This window comes from Polypterus senegalus, chromosome 1 (genome assembly GCF_016835505.1).
Source record: "Polypterus senegalus isolate Bchr_013 chromosome 1, ASM1683550v1, whole genome shotgun sequence".
In the NCBI taxonomy this organism is placed as follows: Eukaryota; Metazoa; Chordata; class Cladistia; order Polypteriformes; family Polypteridae; genus Polypterus; species Polypterus senegalus.
In genome coordinates this window covers 201,330,361-201,352,197 of record NC_053154.1, presented here as the reverse complement: position 1 = coordinate 201,352,197, position 21,837 = coordinate 201,330,361, and the positions used below count along the sequence as shown (strand labels likewise).

General features: G+C 37.0%; 1 protein-coding gene across 2 annotated transcripts in view; it reads right to left on the bottom strand.

Moving 5' to 3' along the window:
- LOC120537905 (pyruvate kinase PKM-like) overlaps nucleotides 1–21,837 on the bottom strand; it is a 66,561-nt gene that overhangs the window by 9,579 nt on the left and 35,145 nt on the right. For both annotated transcript variants that reach the window (XM_039767180.1, XM_039767171.1), the window contains exons 5-10: nucleotides 14,918–15,104; nucleotides 12,707–12,977; nucleotides 8,115–8,265; nucleotides 6,777–6,929; nucleotides 4,312–4,478; nucleotides 315–496 (exon numbers count right to left, since the gene is read on the bottom strand). In XM_039767180.1, the coding sequence (XP_039623114.1) occupies nucleotides 315–496; nucleotides 4,312–4,478; nucleotides 6,777–6,929; nucleotides 8,115–8,265; nucleotides 12,707–12,977; nucleotides 14,918–15,104 (1,111 nt within the window). The remainder of the gene's footprint in view (nucleotides 1–314; nucleotides 497–4,311; nucleotides 4,479–6,776; nucleotides 6,930–8,114; nucleotides 8,266–12,706; nucleotides 12,978–14,917; nucleotides 15,105–21,837) is intronic.

Here is a 21,837-nt window from a genome sequence, read left to right as displayed (position 1 = left end):
ATTTTAGCAACAGCTAAGCATTAACAAATATATATCTTCCTTTTATTAAAATATGTAACAGGAAAAACATATATAAAAAGTATGTCTCTTTGAGCTTTACCAAAGCATTAATTCTGCTTAAAAAGATCTTCAGCTTTCAAAAAGTTTCTTTCCTTTGCCTCCTCACTAATTTGATTTACTTTGTACATTTGCTTAAGAGAAAGGGAGCTTGAAAGTGCCCAATGAAGACTGTATGTCTCAATTCTCACTGTAAACAAATTTAATGCATTTGACAATAAATTTCTAAAGGAAAAATGACAAGCACACACTCTTACCTATAGCCATACCGAAGTTGACTCTTTGGTCCACATCATCAGCCCATACTGGCATAGCTGGGTCTCTGAACAAGACTGGGAAAATCCCACGATGCAGGTGTGATTGCCGGGCCATGAGGTTGCTTCGTGTGACTGCGATTATCGGAGCACGTGGGCGGTAGCGGGATAAAAGTTGTGCTGACCTAAAGGCAGAGATAACAGTTATCCAACAGCTGGAAAATAAAGATTACATTCCTGTAATACTACTAAGGAATAAAGCAGCAATATGTTCAAATACTCACACACTTAAGCACATATGCTCATTCACTCTTTTCCAAGTACCTAGCTGTCTTAGTATAGCATTTACTCATATAATATTATGATATAGCAATTTAGCATTATTAAATTTACTTCACATTTCATTATCTCAAGAGTGAAGTCTTAAGGACTAAAAGAAGACTGTAGAAATTTCAAAACAAAGATCATTGTGTATGTAAAACTCTATGCACATTCTGTCTCTGGTTTGTGTTATAGTTTTACTACGTTATATTTGTAATTGAAAGAGGGCTATAATGTAGCATAACGTTGTCAAAACTGCTTAATCTAATTAAGAGTCATTAAGGCATTGGCTGTAAGGTGGGAAACAACCCTGGATAATAAGTCCGTTCATCGCAGGGTCCATTCACGCTCTAGCCAATACAGGAGTCAGCAATTATCCTAACCTGTGACTTTGGGGATGTGAATGGAGAACAAGAACCTCAAGGAAAACAAACACAGGTACAGGGAAAGTGTGCACACATGGACACAAAACTTATATGAGATCTGAACACAGAATGTTGGATCCATGAGGCAATAACGCTGACCTACTTAACCACCATTTCAGCATGGAAAGAATATTGTACAAGAATTAAACCGAACCACAGATGCAAAGAAAAAAACAATTTATAAACTGAATGTTTTCTGTATTTTTGTGACTATATTCTGAATATATGTCCATACATTAACAACCAGGTTTTCTAAGAAGGGGGTTAATTAGGATGAGAACACAAGGAAAAGAAAGACTGCGGGCACACAGGTTTCCTGTTTCATGTGGCATCTGCCAAGAGCAGCTATGCAAATCAGCACAGTCACTACTTATAAATTGCAATGCGCCACTTTAATAATGTTGCAGTTATTCAAGTATGGCAACATCAACCATTTAAAAGAAAGGTAATTATTCTCTAAAGAAACTGGTCTTATTTATGCCTAACAACATTTAGTAATTCAGTATTTTGCAGAGAGATAGCATTTTTGTGCAAAAATATTTTTTTCTGTCTTGCAAGTGGTTTCAGAGCACAGTGTAACGTAATTTACGGCAGAGCTTTTGAATTCTCCAGTGTATCATCTTTCAACTGAGCTTCTGTACAAAGCCTTTGATGTCTGAAAGGAAGTGGGCGAGCTACCCCACCTGGCAAACGTGGCTTCAAGACCTGTGTAGGTAGGCCCAGATAGGCAGCACAAATTTAGGCTTTTTTTTCTCTTCTGATCTGCTTTGTATTCTACCATATTTATCCATCTTTTGCATATTATTTCTGAGTCATGTAGGTGAAGCAGGGACTTTCACAACTTTAACAAATTGAAATAGTTAAAATATTGAAAAAAATGCAAGTATCAGCTAGTAATGTAAACTCTATAGGCTAAATAATATCCTCGTTTGTCAATCTTATTATGTTAATTTCTTTTATAATAGATACCCTATTTTTTTCATAGCTTATGGCTCACACGACAGCATCCCAGGTGTGAAGAGGCACTATGAGCAGGCCATCTCCTTCTAATTCTTCTGTTAACATATATTTATCATTAACATTTTCAAATCCATTTAATCCAGTACAGGTCACTGGGGCCATAGACAATCCTATCGTCACTGGGAACAATACCGTAAGCAGGTTTGGGGGGCACCAGTTCATTGGAGGGCATACTCATTCTCACTCCAACACTCAGATACACTAGGCAAAGTTAGCACATCTTTGGGGATGTACAAGGTAAAAATACCTAGGGGGAACATTGAGACAAACTGGGAAAATGTGCATACTCCACACAGACAAAAAGCAGGGCATGGGATTCAGATTGAGGACATTGCATCTGCAGGGCAACAGCACTAACCACAGCTCTTCCCATGTGTACATTATTATGTATATATTAAGTGTTTTTTTTCTTTGTTTTGTTATGTTGGACAGCATGTAGGAGTCATATATTAGTAAAATGGGAAGTACAATACATATATAACATTGACCTGAAATTAATTTGTATATTACAGTGAAAACAATGGTTGATGCTCATCCAGGCCAATGTAAGGCACTCAAGCCTTCTAATTTGCTTAACAAATCTACAGCTTTCCAAACAAAGCACAAAATGCCTTGAAGCAAACAGCTTTTTTAGCATCTTTGTTTTTATATGACATGAACATTTTTTGAATGCACTCATACTGGGACAAAAAATACTAATAAAAAAGCCACAAAAAATGTAGGGGAAAATTGGGACTTGAAGCAAAAAAGTGAGCTCAAAATGAAACTAATCTATTTCACATTTAAACCCTGATTTCAATCATGTTTATTGATATCAATGCAAAGGCTGCTCAGGCAAACAGTACACATCTATGTAAAATTTGAATGTGTCATGTTTACTTATTGAGCAGCAAGTCAATAAAAATCTTTAGACTGCATCACATGATAAACTCTTTGCATTCACTTCTAAGTCACAAGAAAACTCCTTTAAGCCAACAGCCCTACAAAACTCACCACACTAATAAAATGGAATTATTTTAGATAAAAGACCCAGGTTTAGAGTATTTATTCAGTCAGGGAAATGTTGTTAAGTGACTGCTTACATGTTTTTATTGTGCGCAATGGTAGCTTGAACGGCACAGCAGACAGGAGTCTGCATATCACACAACACAGACAAACAAATGGCTGGCTCGGTCTTGGGCTGTTCTCGTCTTTTCTTAGTATCATACATTGTTACTAGGGAGAATGCTACATTTTGATTATGGCAAATTTATACCTGCCCACCCTTAAGTCATCTAAGTTTGGGGATCTTTTTTGGCACTTGGCATGTCGTCTTTGGCCATTCTGCTAGCCCTTACTAGTACCAACTGAAAAGCGTTCATTCATTTGATAAACTTGGATATTTATGCAAAGGGTTACGAAGGCTGGAGATTATCCTAGTGGCATTGGGTATAAGGTGGGACAATTGATTGATGGGGCGTCAGTGTTTTGGATGGCACACTCGCATGCACATTCAAAACCTTACTCTTAAAGTACACAACTAATTTAGAATAGTCAGTCAGCGTAATCTGCACAATTTTTGGGATATGGGAGTAAACCATAAGAAAATCCATGTTAACATGGTAAGAACACATTTTACTCAACCAGGACTCTAAATTGCCATGCCACCCTAAAGCACATATTACAAAATGCATTTTATGAATTCACTTTCATCAGATTCCTTATCATCTCTCAGTCCCTTATGTCAATACTTATCAAGGTGGCATAGTGGTTAATACTGCTGTCACTACTATACTGCCTAGGGACACAAGTTTAATACATGACAAGTCTCTCTCAGTCTCTCTCTCTGTGTGGTATTCAAATGTCATCATATTGGCTTTTTTTGTGGAAAGCAGGTTGTCATCTTATTGCAACATGTATAAACCCCCACTCAGTAATACAAAGCCAATTTAGAGTCATCGGTCAGTCTAAAAGGCATATCTACTGTATAGGATGTGACAGGTAAACTGCGCTATGCAGAGCGTACATAGACAGGGACTGACCATGCAGTCTCCACAAAGACAATGCCAAAGGCTGACATTCAATTTCTGGAACTGTAAGGCAGAAGTGCCCACCATTGCACCATGGTACTATTCAACTAAAGAATATGCAACATCAAAAACAGTTTGTCTTTAGTGCAGCTGTAGCCCCGAGTATGTAATAAACACCTACAACAATGTTCCAAATTAATCAAATATTTTAGTTTAAGAACTCACCTGCCAGAAGTTGTAAGTACAATGATGGCCCCTGCACAGCACTTGAAGGATGCTTCCACAGCACCGATAGCAGTAACTTCAGTGGGGTCAGTGGTCAGAGGAGTGAGATGCCTCAGTTCTTCAAACAACTGCCGGTGGAAGATGGCAGCCTCTGCCTCCCGGGCGATCTAACAAAATGGTCCAAGATTAGTGGTCAGCCAAGAATAGGAAGTAATCAAAAGTCATAAAAAACTGACAAGCATTTTTGTTCAAAGAATTTGAAAAAGCCCAAAAGGTTATTTCCAATGCAGATCCAGCAGCTTTTTAGAAATGCACTTTTTAATTAGGAAGTCTGAAATGGCTACTGTCACTACCTAGTTACAAGGCACCATAACAGTTTTTGCCGTTTACCATGCTAGATGGCCAAATGTTTGAGAACAGCAAATCTACAAAAGCTTTTGAGTGTGTAGAGAGACAGGAGGGAAGATGCCAAGCCAAGTTTACACAGATGCTTACCGCCAGTGTCGCAAACACAGCTGTTAATATCCAGGAGGCTCATAAGAATAAAAAGCAGACAGCATGGTCAGAGATATAAAAGAACTGAAAATAAGGAAATGTAAAGCATACGGAAAACAATACAGGATCATTAATAGTGCAGATGTACTGATGCCTCAGTGTGGCTTGCTGCTGTTTGATAAATAAAATTAATCCACTGACCAAAGTCTTATCCAAGAATTAATCCTAATCTTGACCAAAAACAATCAGCAGATTTAATTACAATAATTCGGAATAAAAGCAAATAACCTATTAGTATACTTTTCAAATGAAAATGCCTCATTAAAAGTAAATACATTAGAAGTATACCCATGTATACAGTATATCTGCTCTGTTTTCTGTAATTAAAAGACAGTTACATCAGTCAACACTGATTCATAGTTTTTTTTTTTGTTTTTGGGCTATAGATTGTACATTTGAATGGTATATTGCGATATCGCACAATTAAAATTTGAGTTGTCCAGCCAGTAAGGTATTGTGTTTGGCTAAATGGGCACCTGCATAAAACTGGATTTTCTTCTACTTGCCAGTGTTGATAGGTACAGAACATTTTTGGGAAAATTCCATCAGTGTGGCCAGAGAATAAAGAGAGACAAAGCATTTAGTGCATGAGGGAGCTTATTGTACTTTTAACTCTATAAATATAGGAAAGTGGATGAGCCAATCCATCAATGAGCCAGAGATTAACTGGTATGAGTTAGGCCCACAAACCTCAAAGCCTTTATTTACATTCTACTTCCAATTCAATACATATGCATATACAATGATCCCTCGCTATATCGCGCTTTGACTTTCACGGCTTCACTCTATCGTGGATTTTAAATGTAAGCATATCTAAATATATCTCACAGATTTTTTGCTGGTTCGCGGATTTCTGCGGGCAATGGGTCTTTTAATTTATGGTACATGCTTCCTCAGTTTGTTTGCCCAGTTGATTTCATACAAAGGACGCTATTGGCGGATGGCTGAGAAGCTACCCAATCAGAGCACGTATTACATATTAAATAAAACTTCTCAATGATATACGATATGCTTCCCATGCGGCGCTTCGCATACTTGAAAGCCCAAACAACACATATTGATTTTTGATTGTTTGCTTGTCTCTGCCTCTCTCTCTCTGACATTCTCCGCTCCTGACGGAGGGGGTGTGAGCAGAGGGGCTGTTTACACAGAGGCTGTTTGCCTAGAAGATACGGACACTCCTCTAAAAAATGTTGAAAGAGGACCTTCACATTGCTGCCTTCCTTGTAGCCGCTTTGTCTAGCGGTGCCTCGCATACTTAAAAGCCCTATTGATTTTTGATGGTTTGCTTTTCTCGCTCTCTCTCTCTCTCTCTCTCTGACATTCTCTGCTCCTGACGCACACTTTGAAGAGGAAGATATGTTTGCATTCTTTTAATTGTGAGACGGAACTGTCACATCTGTCTTGTCATGGAGCACACTTTAAACTTTTGACTAAAGGGTGTTATTTCATGTCTAGAGGGTTCTAATAATGTTAGAAAATGTATTTAGAAGGTCATAAACCGGTTTTCTATGCTCTAACTGCGAAAATATTCGATTTATAAATAAAGAATCCTACTTCGCGGAAATTCATTTATCACGGCAGAGTCTGGAACGGATTAACCGCGATAAACGAGGGTTGACTGTACGGTATTTACAGCTATAATGCATTAACAGGAAATTATTAAAACTTACATTTGTATAGGTAAACCATAAAACTTCATTTCCTCTTCAATAATCCTTTCCAATAATATTCATTGAATAAACATTTTTAGCCAATATATTCTAGACATACAATACTTATTCAACTAACTCCAAGAATGCAGGGTTGCAGTAAACACTTTGAAAAACTATAAAAAGCTAGTATGGCTGCTTTTCTGCTTGAAAATTAAATTGTAAAACTGGCATTGTCCATATTGTGCACAAGCTCACCGAATGCATCATTTGGACAGCCTGGACCGGATACTCTCCTTTTGCAGTCTCCCCTGACAACATGATGCAGTCTGCTCCATCCAAAACTGCATTAGCTACATCACTAACTTCTGCACGAGTAGGCCTGGGTTTCTTGATCATACTTTCCAGCATCTTGGGGGAGAGGGAAAGAAAAAAAAAGGATACTTCTTATCCATTACCCCAATCCATTATATTAAAACATTAACTGCAATATTCAATACAATATATTTGTAGATCACCATCCACCAAGGTCAACCTCCATTTCATTCTCCCTTTTACTTGACCCTCATGTCTTACTCTAGACTATTGCCCCTTTACTCTGCTTCAGGCATATTTACTTCATATTTGCCCTTTCAGTCTGAATTAATTCTGGCTTCCTTTAGCTTTAGTGTCCACTGAGTCGTCTATTTATCCTTTCCTACTTAAAATCTCTCTCTCTGCTAACAAACCTTGTAGACGGACCTTATGGTTTGGATTATTGCAATTCTGGCATCATAATCATTAAACTTTTTAATGTTTATTACAACCCGAGTACTTTTCTTAAAACACTCCCTTTCTCACTGCACATAAAAACCTTGCTATTCCAAAACCATTGACCTCAACATCCTCTTAAACTATGTTATTTATGTAATAGTGTTTTAGTTATTAAAATAAATTTATCACTATGAAAGTTACACAAAATAAAAGATTTAGTGTCTCTACTGTTGGGTACATTGGTACCTGTAAACTGATCTGGTACAAGTGTGTGCATGGTGTGTACTGCCACAAAGGAAAAAGGCAATGAGAGAAAAAAAAAATAAAATAAAAATGCCAGACCATTGAGCTAGAATTTTATATAACCAAAAGCTCATCTCCTAAAAATACACTGGCAGGAGATCAGGAATCGGGAGATGGTTCGTAACCTTAAACATACCAAAAGTCAAAACCAGAAGATAATTAAATCAAGCACCAAAACGAGAGGCAATACAAAGTCAAATAATGCTTGCAATATGTCTTAACTGTAGTTCACTTAGAAGAATCAAACACACTGAAAATTAACAATGTCACATGTCAATTATCATGCAGCGTTGGCTTTTAAAGTGTTGTGCCAATTACATCATGTGAAGAGACTTCTAGGGGACATGGCCTAGCAACTGTGATTTGCATCCTAGCTACAGCTTCTCATAATGGCAGGGCCCATGCATAAACAAAATGCCACTGTTTAAGGTGATAATTACTGTGTTAACTAGGATAAGCTCCAACTTTCCATAACTCTGTACTGTATAATGTGGATTCACAAATTTTAAGGATAAGCAAATCATATCAAAATCACTCTACCTGAGTAGCACAGATGACAGGTTTTCCAGCACTGTTGCATCGACCAATCATCATTTTTTGTGCAAGGAATACCTTCTCTGGTGGGATTTCTATTCCAAGGTCACCCCTCGCTACCATGATGCCATCACTTGCTTCAAGGATTTCTTCAAATCTGTAATGCATGCATTCATTATGGCTACTGTGAAATACATTTCATTTAATCTTATTAAACCTATATTTATGATGCATAAAGAAAAGATAATTAAGTCTCCATTAGGTGCTCTTCTCCAGTATGCACATTACTATAGCTGGGGGCTCCATAGGCTCTGCTGTATTCTTGACATTTTCATGTGACATTGCTGGCATGGGAACAAGCATCACAGGCCAGAAGACAATGACATCTAGAATGGCCTGAAAATGAATATGCAATCTTCATTACATAAATAAAAAAATATAGCAATAACTTACCCAGCTCTTAAAACTATTTCGTTGACATTTTATTACTTTATACTTATAAATATTTGCCAATTTGCTACTTTCCTCCAAATGGTTTATTCATTTCTGACCCACTTATTCCAAGTTAAGTGATGACGTCTGGTAAGACTTTGGAAGGGTACGCATGGAATACCTATGATGGAATAGAGAACGCTGTGCTTTCTTACAGGGCAGAATCAAAAGCTCACAAAAAGTGGGATTTCCCTATAAGCTTTCTGATGAAATCTCTGGTCTGATGACCCAGAAAAGGGATAAAAGTAGGGCCAGGGAAGATTGTTAACTTCTGGCGAGAGACTGCTGATGAACTCCAACTTATCTTTATAGGAAGAACCTACGTAGAAAGTGCCCTAACTCTGGAAACTATGGCTGACAAGCAGAAGAAAGGTTTAGAAGCAGCTCTATTGTTTAGTTCTCAAAATGTACTTTCAGATATATAAAACAGGACTGAGACAGTAAATAATGTATTGGGACTATGACTTTGATCCGATAAAATTGACTCCTCATTCTAGGATAAGTAAAAATATTCTCTCATGTTGTCTCAGTGTATTGGAAATCCTACTCTCAATATCTAGAATGAATCGGATAAAAACCTGTCTACTGAGCAAGGACACAGTCTGCCATATGTCATAATAGAGTTTCTTTCAGCACTTTGTCTGCAAAGAGTGCACCTAATGCCGTCAATCATCTCCAGTGTACGCCCCTTCAAACCCATTCCATCATAAGTCATACTTTAGAATTTAGTCCCCACACAAACTTAGCAGATTTTTCACACTTTTCCCCATTTACAATAATACCTCAACTGCCAAATGTTTGACAAATATACTCCACAAATTTCAAAGAACCAGCAAAAATTAATTAAGATGCCTCCTCAGAGGTGATGTTAAAGAACACAAATGTTGGAATCCACAAAGTGCCCAGTGTCACAGGACTGTTGCTAGACAGGGCCTTCCAGATGGACCTCAGTGGATCCATGAAACATGGCAGACACTGTCACTGGGCATTTTCCCAATGCCTCTTCAGTTCTATTCTGCTCCCTTAACATTTTATAATCTAAAACAGTTAAGAAATAAATGAGAGAATAATGAGGAATGCTGTAGAATAAACAGCACATTGGTGTCATATTTATTTTACAGCTTATTGATTTTTTTTTCCCCAAAGGGAAATTCCATCTTTTCACTGTATTCTTCTTGGATATTCTGATTCATTATACTGACACCTAATGGTCTTTTTTAGCCTCTGTCAAGCTATAACTTGCTTAACATTCTCTCCATTTTACTGCTGCTTTCCATTTTATTTTTTGGCTTTTAAAACATAACTCTAGCCCCCCAAAGCATGATTGCACCCTAATTAGCCTGGATTGCCACTGTGCTCACCACAATTAACGGGCCACTAAAGGTCATCGGAGTACTCTGCTTCCTGAAGCAGTCATTTACTTCAGTCAAATATGCCGAGTTTTTTTAATATGGGCTAAGACCTACCCATCTTTTAAATTTTTTAGAAGTATTATGATGTCTTGTAGTTAAATTGATTTAGAATACGACACTCAACGTAAAATCAGCAGCATGTTTAGAGCTGCACACATCCTTTAAGACACTCCAGTTCTTGTTTTTAACTTGTTAGATTTCAGCTTTGCCATTAACCAGTGCTTGTGTGTAGCTTCACTTCATTTATCATCTAGGATTAAATTGTAAGGATATTCAGGAAGGAACAAGTACCATTTTAATCTCAGTTTTCCCACAATATCTTACCATATTTTGGGAGTGCACTCTTAAGATACGTTAAAGATTAACACAATTTATTGCTGGTTTTACTGTCATTGGTTACAAAAAATGATTAAAATTTCATGGTTCACACCACAGTCATCCACTTTGAGTTTGCCATGCAAAAAAAAAAAAAGGGACTGCAAATTACTTTTACAGATGGATCATTTTTGACACTGTGGTTTCAATGCTTTATCTGTGTTTGTTCACTTGTATGCCGCTCTAATTTTATTTATAAATACCTTAGCTTTGCAGAGGCTTTTATTACATGATAAAAAGCAAAAGCTGATATGTTGTCTCATTTTATTCTCTTTTAGCTTTAAATGCCCAGCAAGTGCTTGGGCTTGGTTTATGGAAACTTTCATCATATCAATTTTCAAAAATTAAAACACACCACTGTTATGATTATTGATCATATTTAACTTCCATTGCCAAATTTAAAATTGCAACATGGTTATTATTCCAATAATTTTGATAAACAGTTTTGTTGATAAACCCACTCTGCAGGAACCAGTATGATGTTGTCTGTATAAAAGGCATGCTAATGCCTGCTACTTAAGTGACGGCACTTAAGCCTTGTTTATAGTCATAGAAAATGAAATTCACTTAAGTCACTGTAGTCACACACCATGTATAGATCTCTTTCTCCTATAACTAAATAAAAAAAAAAAACAATTTATGAGGACCTGAACTGCTGTTTGTCAGTCTTTTGTTGGAACTCCCAAGTACTACATATGTGTTACTTGTAGAATAGTAAGTGACTTTGCAAAGTTTGGTCCCTATAGTCCAGGGGTTTCCAACTATATTCCTAGAGTGCTACTATGGCTACAGGTTTTCATTCTAACCGTTTCCTTAATTAGTGAATGGTTTGTGCTGCCTATTAACTTTTTCCCCTTCATTTTAATTGACTTTTTTCTTTTGTTAAATGTCTGTTCTCTGCATTGATTCATTGTTCCCTTAAATGGCACCCAAACAGAAATGAGATGTGAAGTGAGCCAACAGATAACCAGCTGAGATGGAGCCACAAACTCCAACAGATTTCACTCCAACCAGTTTCTTAGTTAGGAGCCAATTCTTGTTGTTATTTTAACTGTTTTTTTAATCCCATGACATACTGGTGTGGTTATTCTGTCACAGCAGACATTTACAAAACTGTTGATTCCCCCCCAACAACACTGTCAAAATGTTTTGGTGACTTGAGCAGACCTACATTTTTTTTTATATTTTCAAATATTGCATGATGGACACAGGTTACATGGTCATGTGTTGGTTACTTGTATGGCTACTAATTAAGAAAAAAGTAATTAAGTGGTCTGGGTCTTAAATAACAAGTCAATTAAAATGATAAAAGTTAATTAAGAAACATTCCATTTTATATAAATATAGATTAAACTATACGAGTACACTGCGCATGCTCAAAAGCAAGCATACCTAGCAGAATATATTTATGAATATATTAATTAAAAACTAATTTAATTTTTTTTTAATCAATGGAAAGGAAACTCTTTAAAAATTGTAAAGCAACAAGCTGCATGCAGACAATACTAACAAGCACGTTCTGGCATTTTTTTCTTTGCAGCTCTCAATATATTATTAAATCATATACCCACCTCTATACTCCGTTCAAACCACATAAAAGAGTGTATTAAGTCCATCTATGATTTCACTCCTCTTGCAGCCTGAGAAGCTTCTTTCACACACACTCAAATAGGTGCTAAGTACCCAGGTGCCCAGCTGAGGGAAATGCAAGAAGAAAAAGAAAAAAAAAACAAAAAGAAAAAAGTAGCCAGTCTGGAATAACCAAGGTGGCTAAGAAATGTCACCAAGTCCCTGTTCATGCTCTATCCATCAAAGTTACAATGGTTCACACATATTATGTGTTGTCAAGCATTCACACTCTACTTCAATGCATGTAATCTTTTTCAACAGAAACAGTCACATGGGCTATGAACATAGCGATTAACAACACAGAGCAGTCTATGCCAATATTCATGGTATACACATTTCACAGTTGCAGTTTAGCTTAAAAGAAGTCCAGTGTATGTGGAGCACTTACCAGATCTGCATGAAAAAGAACTGATACTTTCTGCTAATACTACTCACTCGGAAAGGGTAATGTACAGCCCTATTATTGTCCCCACTCCAGACACAAAAAGAAGTAAAAGAAGAGGTCATTTATTTCACTGTGAAGCAGGCTTGTGGTTTAGAGGGTTTTGAACACTCATACACAAAAGTATATGCTTATTGACTTGACAAAACACTTCATTCAGTTTTTACCCAGTTTTAGACATTAGACACATTTTAGAATGGTGCAATATTGTAAATGCAACACCACCTGTGATTCTGTGGAAGCCTTACCTCTTTACCCCTTCATGATTCTCCACTTTGCTAATGATCTTGATGTGTTTTCCCTTTTCTCCTAAAACTTTACGGACACCATGCACATCTGCAGCCTTACGGATGAAAGAGGCAAACACCATGTCAACTCCTTGCTCAATCCCAAACTGGAGGTCCTCCTTGTCCCTCTGGGAAACTGCAGGTAGGTCTACTAATGCACCAGGCAGGTTAACTCCCTTCCTGCTGCACAGGGTACCTCCATTCTCCACTTCAGTTTCAATGTAGTTTGAACCTAGAAGCATACAGTAATAAAAGCTAGGTATCATGGAAGAGAATATTTGATTAATAGATTCAAATCAGTTTATTTCTCTACAGCACTCTTTATTGAGTATAGGCTTTCATACATACACATACACACAAACAATTAACTATGCTACATTCTCAATGCAGCTTAATTCCAAATTTTTTTTCTCTGCTATGTGACAATGAATCATTTTAGAGAACTGTGAACTCCAAAAAACACAGAATCATAGCTTTTCTGATTGGGTCAAGACCACTTTCATAAGTGGTAGTACTGTAAATCCAGTACTGACACTGAATGTGGCCTGTGCCTGATCACCTGAAAGAAAACCGTCTGCAAATCTAAGGTGCCCATTTAATTTTACAACAGCATTTGCGCAATCTTCGTTATATCTCTATGCATTGAAAATAAAGACGAGCTACAGTACCAACACAGCATGCCAATGAAAACAAAAATGGCTTGCCTGAAGTACACAAGAACATAAGTACATGTGCCTGAGAAGCTGTTGTCCTGTCAGGCATTTTTCATGCAAACTAATGACTCACAGATTTGTGTTCTAATTCTTTTGTGGCTATGGGTGACCCGTTTCTGTCACAGTTTCCATGTTTCGATTAATGGTGTGGTAAACTGTACTTGACACCTTGGCTTTCTTTGCAACTTATCTAAAGAGAAACCTACACTTTTAAAGGTTATAACGGGATGTCTTCCTTTGTTAAGTTCCTTTTTCTTGCTGTTATGATAGCAATATACAGTGCAGATGTCCAAATAATGCTTCAGAGGGTGTAGCAAAATAGTTTGTTCCAATACTTTTATACAGACAGAGTTTGTACAGAAGGAAACCGGTTTTCATCAACTTTCAAGTCTTAGTAACTTCTGATGCTGCAGAAAATCTGTAAAGTATTAGCCCATTACTCGTTCCATGAAAACTGTATTTTTGTGTAACTGAAAATTACTTAATCTTTCAGTTTTTGTGAAATTTCTAAACCTCTAGCAGTTTACCGCTTAATCACTGTACCACTTTAGGTTACTCACTGGACTTAAACTGCTTAAATCTCAATAAAAAACAAAAATGTGAATGCTTGAAAACTTTTGACTTTTAGTGTTTTGACAGAGGTCAAAAAATACTACAGTACAATAAAAAGGAGTTTTGTTGCAAAGGTGAGGTATTACCACAGGGAAAACATAAAAAGTACAAATATAATTCTAAAAAACAAACAGTTATTGCCTCGTCGACCTATCAATGTACGTTATGGTTCCTGACTACCATGTGGGATGTGCTTGTTCACTTGACCACATATACAAATGGCAGTTCTTTCCTCCACACAGTTTAAAAAAAAAAATACACTCCTTTATATTCTTAAAAACCATCTAAATGCCATCCAAGAACTACTATTTCAGGAATAATGTCTGAGGTCAGAACAAAGCTTTAATGGTCCCAGGTATTTGTGCAACCCAGTTCCAGAGCTCTGTTAAACAGCCACATGTCTGCCCGCACTCCCTGGCTACCTGCCAACTTCAATGGATATCAAAGGGACAATATGAAACATACAGGGCCACCCTGCTGCCACTTGTTCCACTGGGGGAGTAATGTGTAAAATTCCTGCTATCCCATTCCTAACTCCAAAGCACAAATGACTTTAAAAACAGAGTAAAACATAGCCTCTCTGTAAGAAGGCTCCCTTTTCAAATTATAAGAAGTGAAAACAAACTTGGTGCTTATAGGCTAATTTTATGTTTCACTGAAGTGGTGTATGTTAATGCATTTGGCGGATCTGCACAGCTAGCCCTCAGTAAAGACTACTATACAAAAATGGAATGATTCTTAATGTTCCATTGTCAATATATGAATGGTTTGTGGGATAAAACTGGCTCCAGACAGACAGGCAATAAGCTGTGTGGATATGCATGCGTTCTTTAAAGTGGCATCCTACCAATTTCAATGACTTTGAGGGAAATGAGGCCATCATCCACATAAATCCGCCCTCCTTCCTTCACCACCTGGGTGATGTTCTTGTAGTCAACCCAGATTTGAGTCCCATCAGTGCAGTTCTTCAGACTTTCATCTGTCACTACTCGAACTTTAGCTCCTTTCACAAGCTCCACTTCTCCGCTGTCCTCCTGAGTGCGAGACACAAGCAGTATTATATAAATTCTGTTTCCCCTCACCCCCCACAACAACACAGCATCAATGTTGAGATTCTTCAAAAATATACAAATCCAAGCACCTTTCTGTTGCTACATCCTCTAATAAATGAGGACAACTGCTTTGTGACATCCAAGCAATGAAGAGTGCTTATATGTTTTGCATATTTCAAAACAAAATTGTACCATCTGGGTAGAAAGCTTCTGGAAGCAAATTGTTAGATTAAAAAAAAAAAATAGCAGGACAACTGCCTCAAACGTGTCCTGCCTTTTCATACCCTGGCACTGCTTAAAATGCGGTTGGTGGCAAACACAAAAATAACATAAAAAGACCTAATAGTCAGACATGGCCCCCACAGCATAACAGGCACAAAATCCACATTAGGTGCAACATTTCCAAATCAATTCAACAATCTGATAACACACAACGGTACTTTAACTGTTCCCACCTCCGCCCACACTGTTTATCCTTGTTTTATAACATTATTATCATAAAGCTGTTTCTTTTCTCGTACTAGGAAAATAAAGAAACATCTCTCTATATAATGTTGTGAGCATTGCCAGCTCCTAATCTCAAAAAGCTGATATGCGTCAAGCAGACTCTGACTAAAGATAGTGACTATCACTTCACACATTCAGATTCCATTATGCCAGGAGCAGATAAACAGAACTGGGTAATGTGATGCATTGTTTGAGGGAAAAGAGACATGATCGACATTGCATACTCACTTCTCTAGCTTTACCTCTCCTTTATGCTCTTACTTTCTGGAGGGGGAATGACAGATGGCAAGGGGGAAGATAGCTTTTAAAGACGCACTGCAATACCAGCCGCTTGGCTGCATGATTAGAGCGTTTTTTTCGTTTGGGAGGGGGTGGGTTGGGGTGCCATACCACTGCGACCGTCACAGCTGCTCATTCAAAAAATGGCAAGACCACATCCAACGGCAGTGGCATTCATCCACTAGAATTCAACAATATGAGAAAGCAGATCGCTTGTGTAAGGTTGAATAAAACAAACAGCCTGGTATACATACCCATTTTGGTGCATGTAATCATTTGACTCAATTTTACAAGTTCTGTGCTGGGGTAATGGTTTGCTGCAAAGGCAGACTGCCCCCCGACTTATGCTGAAAATTAGATTCTCAATTGGACCATTTGTCCATAGTTATAAGAGCCAGTAGTGCTGAAAGTTTATCTCCATTCAGCTGATAACATAACCACACTCTTTCAGTTATCAGTTAGTCAATCTCTTTTTTTAAAAACACTTCATAGATAGCATTGTTACAAAGTTATACTTAGTAAAATAAAAACAAAAACTAATGTATATAAGAAGGAATCATAACACTTAAACACTGAAATAAAAGATGGACCATTTCCCACAACCCTGTATTAGAATAAGCATCTTTAGAAAATGAAGGATATAGAGTAAAACCATACAACAGTCATGCAGCCTTTGAGTTTTTGAAGTTAAGTCACTGCAATGCATGGTTAGGATTGGGGAAGCCAGAACTTTTCTTGACAGCAGCAGTGTACGATGGGGTGATGTGAAAGAAGAAAACAGGCTATGCATAGGTTTTAGACATGGTTTAACCTTCTCACCTTGTGTGGCAAAGAGATACTTGAGGTAGCAATATTGTCATCTGATTTTTATGTTTATAGAACTGTGTCAAAAGTTGTTATTCCTAGGCGTCCATTTTTAGTTTAATCAAATTGGCTTTAAAACTTACAGAAGGAATTCTGCTTTAAAGTGTAAAGTTAGAATTCGTATGACTATTTGCACCATTTCTCATTATTTATGTTATGATTTCTGACAGAGAAACTGCAAACAGTGAAAGAATGAAGTCAATTAAAAAAAACAGGGACTGAAAAGCAAAGAAAGTAAAAACAAATTGCCAAAATTGAAACTCAAAAATATTTGAGAAAAAAAAAAAAACCTAAATTCCTTGTCTACAGTATAATATTATTTCCTATCTTTAATCTACTTATCCTTGGTAGGGTTTTTTCAGCCTATCCCAGCAAGCACTGGACACAAGGCAGGAAAAATCCCCATCGAATGGTAAAGACCCTCGCACAAACTAGTGCCAATTTAGTAATTCCAATCCACCTGACCTGCGTGCGTTTGGCTGTGGGAGGAAGCTGGAGCACCCAAAGTAAACCCCCGCAGACACAGAGAGAGAATATGCAAGCTCCATGCAAGAAGCACTAAGGATGTGAACCCAGCTCTCTTTTTTGCAAGGTAGTAATGTAACCACTGCGCCACTATGCTGCTGTAATATCCTTGACCCGATTCCTTAAGTAAAAAAGTTTTTGAAAAAAATGTTATTTCCAATTAAATAAGATAAATATGGTAACACAGAAAGATAACAGAATGAAGTCTGATCCCATAACTAAAACAGTATGTGTTATCCATCATGCCAAATTAATGCAGTGGTGCCTACAAAGGCAACAAGTCAAAATCACTGTCGCAATGACAAAATATTTAGCATTTTTAATGACTAATAAACATACTAAAAACATAATGATATACCAAAAAATCTGCTTATCTTAGACATTTAAATGATATTCTATAATTATTTTTTCTCCAAGCACAGAGGAATTTAAACATGTTTTGTGAATGGAGAAATGTTGCCTTTTCTCTTTCAAGGCAGGATTTTATGTGCCTTTTTATGCAGTCCCCGCTTTATGATGTCAGAGGTTATCTTCAAAGTTGATTGGATAAATGTAAATGACTGGCCTGAAATAACTTAAAGGTTTTTTTCAGAAACAACAGGAACCAAAAGGAAATCATATGTACATTTATCCACATTGACATTACAGTTCAGATGGAAGCCACTTATCATTGAATATTTGTACTTAAACTTACTCGCAACATCTAGTTATTTTTGCTAACAGACTTTCATCTGATATCATAACTTGAAGGTTGCCAATTATCTTGTAATAGCTGAAAAGTGTTGCATATTAAAGAGCAGCAATCATTCTAGCAGATCTTGAAGTGTGATTTTAGCAACGGAAGATTCATATTTAAAATGTTCAGTTATTCATTGCATATCTCATTTTATACCAGTCACTTAACTTTTATTTGCAGGGAATATGGTCAGCTTTCTACACAAAAAAAAAAAAAGCCGAAGGAAGGTCGACAGCCAACTTGCTCACTGCCTACTAGCTGAATCTCCAAAGCACTTTATCAATTCTGCCAGAATAGGGAGTACTTGTGTCAAAGGTCTAGCAACTTGACTGCTTATAAAAGTAATAGGTAAATAATATTTAAGTTATTGAAATCTTTTACCCATTGTGTAAAAAAATATAACTTTATGCAACAATTGTTCCATATATAAAGCAATAAATCATTTTGAAATTTTGGTCACCATTTTCTTCGACAATGCAAGTTAAAAAGGTAGAAATCGGGGGCAGGGCTTCTAACATAATAGAAACAAGACAATACCATTTTAGGAGAAGGCAGATTAACTGTGACTCTAATTTAGCAAGATGGAAAAAATAGATATTTCAGTGCTGAAAGCAATACAAAGGTGAGAAGGCTAGACACAATGTTCAGAACATTAGAACAGTCTGGATGAAAACAGCTCATTCGGTCTACTCTCGTAGATCCAATGATCCTATTACCCTAGAATCTCCAAAATAACATTGAAGTCCTATTCTCAACCACGTTTTTTAGTGATTTGTTTCATGTGTCTGTAAGTCCTGGTATGAAGAAACATTTTCTAAAATTTGCTCTTAAACTTGCAGCAGTATCCCTGTGTTCTCGATTAAGATATTTTTAAAGTAACAGCTGCCATGCACTGTACTAATTCACTTTATGACTTTAACCAGTTCAGTCATGTCACATCCTAATCTCCGCTTTCTTAAAGTGAAAAGGTTCAGCTTCTTCAGTACTTCCTCATAGCTCTTAGTCCCATAATCAGTGTCATTTTTTTGATCAGATATACTTTATTAATCTCAGAGGAAAAATTGTCCTGTTGCATGACTTTGAGGTCTGAGCACATGGTTATCCATTGCACGGCACCAGTGCAGCAATTTTCAGGTTAAGGCCCTTGCTCAAGGACCCAACAGAATAGGGTTCCTTATTATTATGAACACATGTACACCTGCTTATTCATCCAATTGTCTAATCAGCAGCCCATCATGTGGTAGCAGCACAATCCACAAAATCATGTAGATGCAGGTCAGAAGCTTCAGTTAATGTTCACATAAAACACTATAATGGTGAAAAAATGTGATCTTAGTGATTTGGACCTCTGCATTATTGCTGATGCCAGATTGGCTGGTTTGAGTATTTCTGTAACTGCTGATCTCCATGGATTTTCGCACACAACATATTTTAGAGTTTACACAGAAAGGTGTAGTGCAGTTCTGTAGGCGGGAATGCTTTGTTGATGAGAGAGGTCAAAAGAGAATGGCCAGACTGGTTAAAGCTGACAGAAATGCTAGGTTAACTCACATAAGCACTCTGTACAATTTTGGTCTTCAGAAAAGCTTCTCAAGATGCACGACACGCCAAACCTTGAGGCAAATGGGCTACAGCAGCAGAACATCACTTCGAGTTCCACTCCTTTCAGCCAGGAACAAAAAGCTGAGGCTGCAGTGGGCACAGGTTCAACAAAACTGGAGAGCTGAAGATTGGAAAAATGTGGCCTGGTCTGATGAATCTCAATTTCACACAGATGGTTGGTGATGAATTTGGCTGCAATAGAATGAACTCATAAGCCCAACCTGCCTTGAGTCAAAAGTCCATGCTGGTGATGGTAACTGAGTGGGGAATGTTTTCTTGGCACACGTTGGGCCCATTAATACCAATAAATCATCAGTTGATTGTCACAGCCTGTTTGAGTATCGTTTCTGAAAAAGTGCATCCTTTCATGACCACAATTTACCCATCTACTAAGGACTACTTTCAGCCTGTTAATACACCATGTTATAAAGCAAAAGTAATCTCAAACTGGTTTCATTAACATGACAATGTGTTCATTGTTCTTCAGCGGTTTTCCCAGTCACTGGATCTCAACCTAATAGAACAACTTTGGGAAGTGGTAGAACAGGAGATTTGCTGCATGAATGTGTAGCAGAAAAATGTACAGAAATGTGTGATGCAGTCATTATCAGCATGGACTGGAATCTGAAATGAATGTTTCCAACATCTTGTGGAATCCATGGCATGAAGAATTGAAGCCGTTTTGAGAGCATAGTATTTCTAATAATTTGCTCAGTAAGTGTATACTTGTCATTAAACTTCAACTGTAACAAACCTGCCCAAGCCTGTATGATGTCCAGTTCCCTCTGTAATGATTCTGCAGAATCCGTATTTTCTTCCTTTCGTTCTAGGTTAGTACCATCTGCAACCTATAAAGCTTTTTGTTTATACGGTTATCTTAATCATTTATGTACATTAGAAAATGCAGTGCTCCCAGCTCCAATTCCAGAGGGATACTCCTTTTAACTAATTCTGAAAAGGTTCCTTTCACTAAAAACCTTTGTTCCCAGTGTTTAAGCCAATTTTGTACCCACCTACACATAGTGCCCTGAATGTCCACCTTTTAGTTTTATTACTAATCTCTCATGTGGGGCTTTAAAGCCTTCCGAAAATCAAGGTAAATAATATCTCACATACCTCTCTTCTTTCTTACAGAACTCCAGCATTTTAGTAAAACACAACCTCCTTCATTTGATACCACACTAACTGTTCACTAATATACCTATTTTTGACATGTTTGACTTTTTTCTTTAATTGTTTCCAATAATTTCCCAAGTGCACTGGGATTTCCAAAAAAAAAAAAAAAAAAAAAAGTGTCAAAAATTCATACAGTATACATACTTACCGACTTCCTTAAGCAGATTAGGTTATTTACACACAAACATATATACAGTACATATACATGTGTGTGTATTTTCAGCATGAAAATAAACATTTCCTATTTGTCATTTTCAGATGCACTTTGACTCTGCCCTTCACTTACTCCTTTGATTTACTGTGACTGCCATGTAAGTTGAACTGTCTGGAGCAAAACTAGAGTAAATGTCTTGGTTTCAGTTTGTTCTTTATTTGTCACTAATCATTATGCATCTATTTGAAACATTAATAAAACTAAATACTCTGCAGATATTTTGGTACAGAATTAATTCATCCAGTTTTTTTTTTTTTTTTTTTTAAACATATTTAATATTTGTGAGAAGCTAAAGTCAGTGCATCAGGCACAAGGCCGGAACAAACCCTGAATGGAGTACCAGTTTAACAAAGGAAACACTTCTGTACATAACCACACTGGTTTACACTATAGTCTTCAATTCACCTAACACACTGGTCTTTTGGGATGTAGAAGAACACTGGAGTAAAACCCATACAGGCAAAAGAAGATCATACAGACAACCCACACAGTGACCGTTGACCCCCAGTATCCTAAGGGTATATTCTTTAAATGCAAGTACTAAGTTTAAATTTGTTTTCTGGTGTTTATATAGCATAACAAACTTGTATTTACTCTACTATTTTCTGCTTCTAATAATTGTTACACAATGATATTAATTTAAACATGACAATGAAAATGGATAGATGCTTTTAACTTTTAGATTTGTAGTGCTTTCCTTCTGTATTGCATTTATTGTTAAAAACCAATCTTCCCCATAACATGAATTGATGCTACTTTTGTATCATCTGCCTGCAGATAAAGTGTCTACTGAAAACAGGAAAAAGACATAG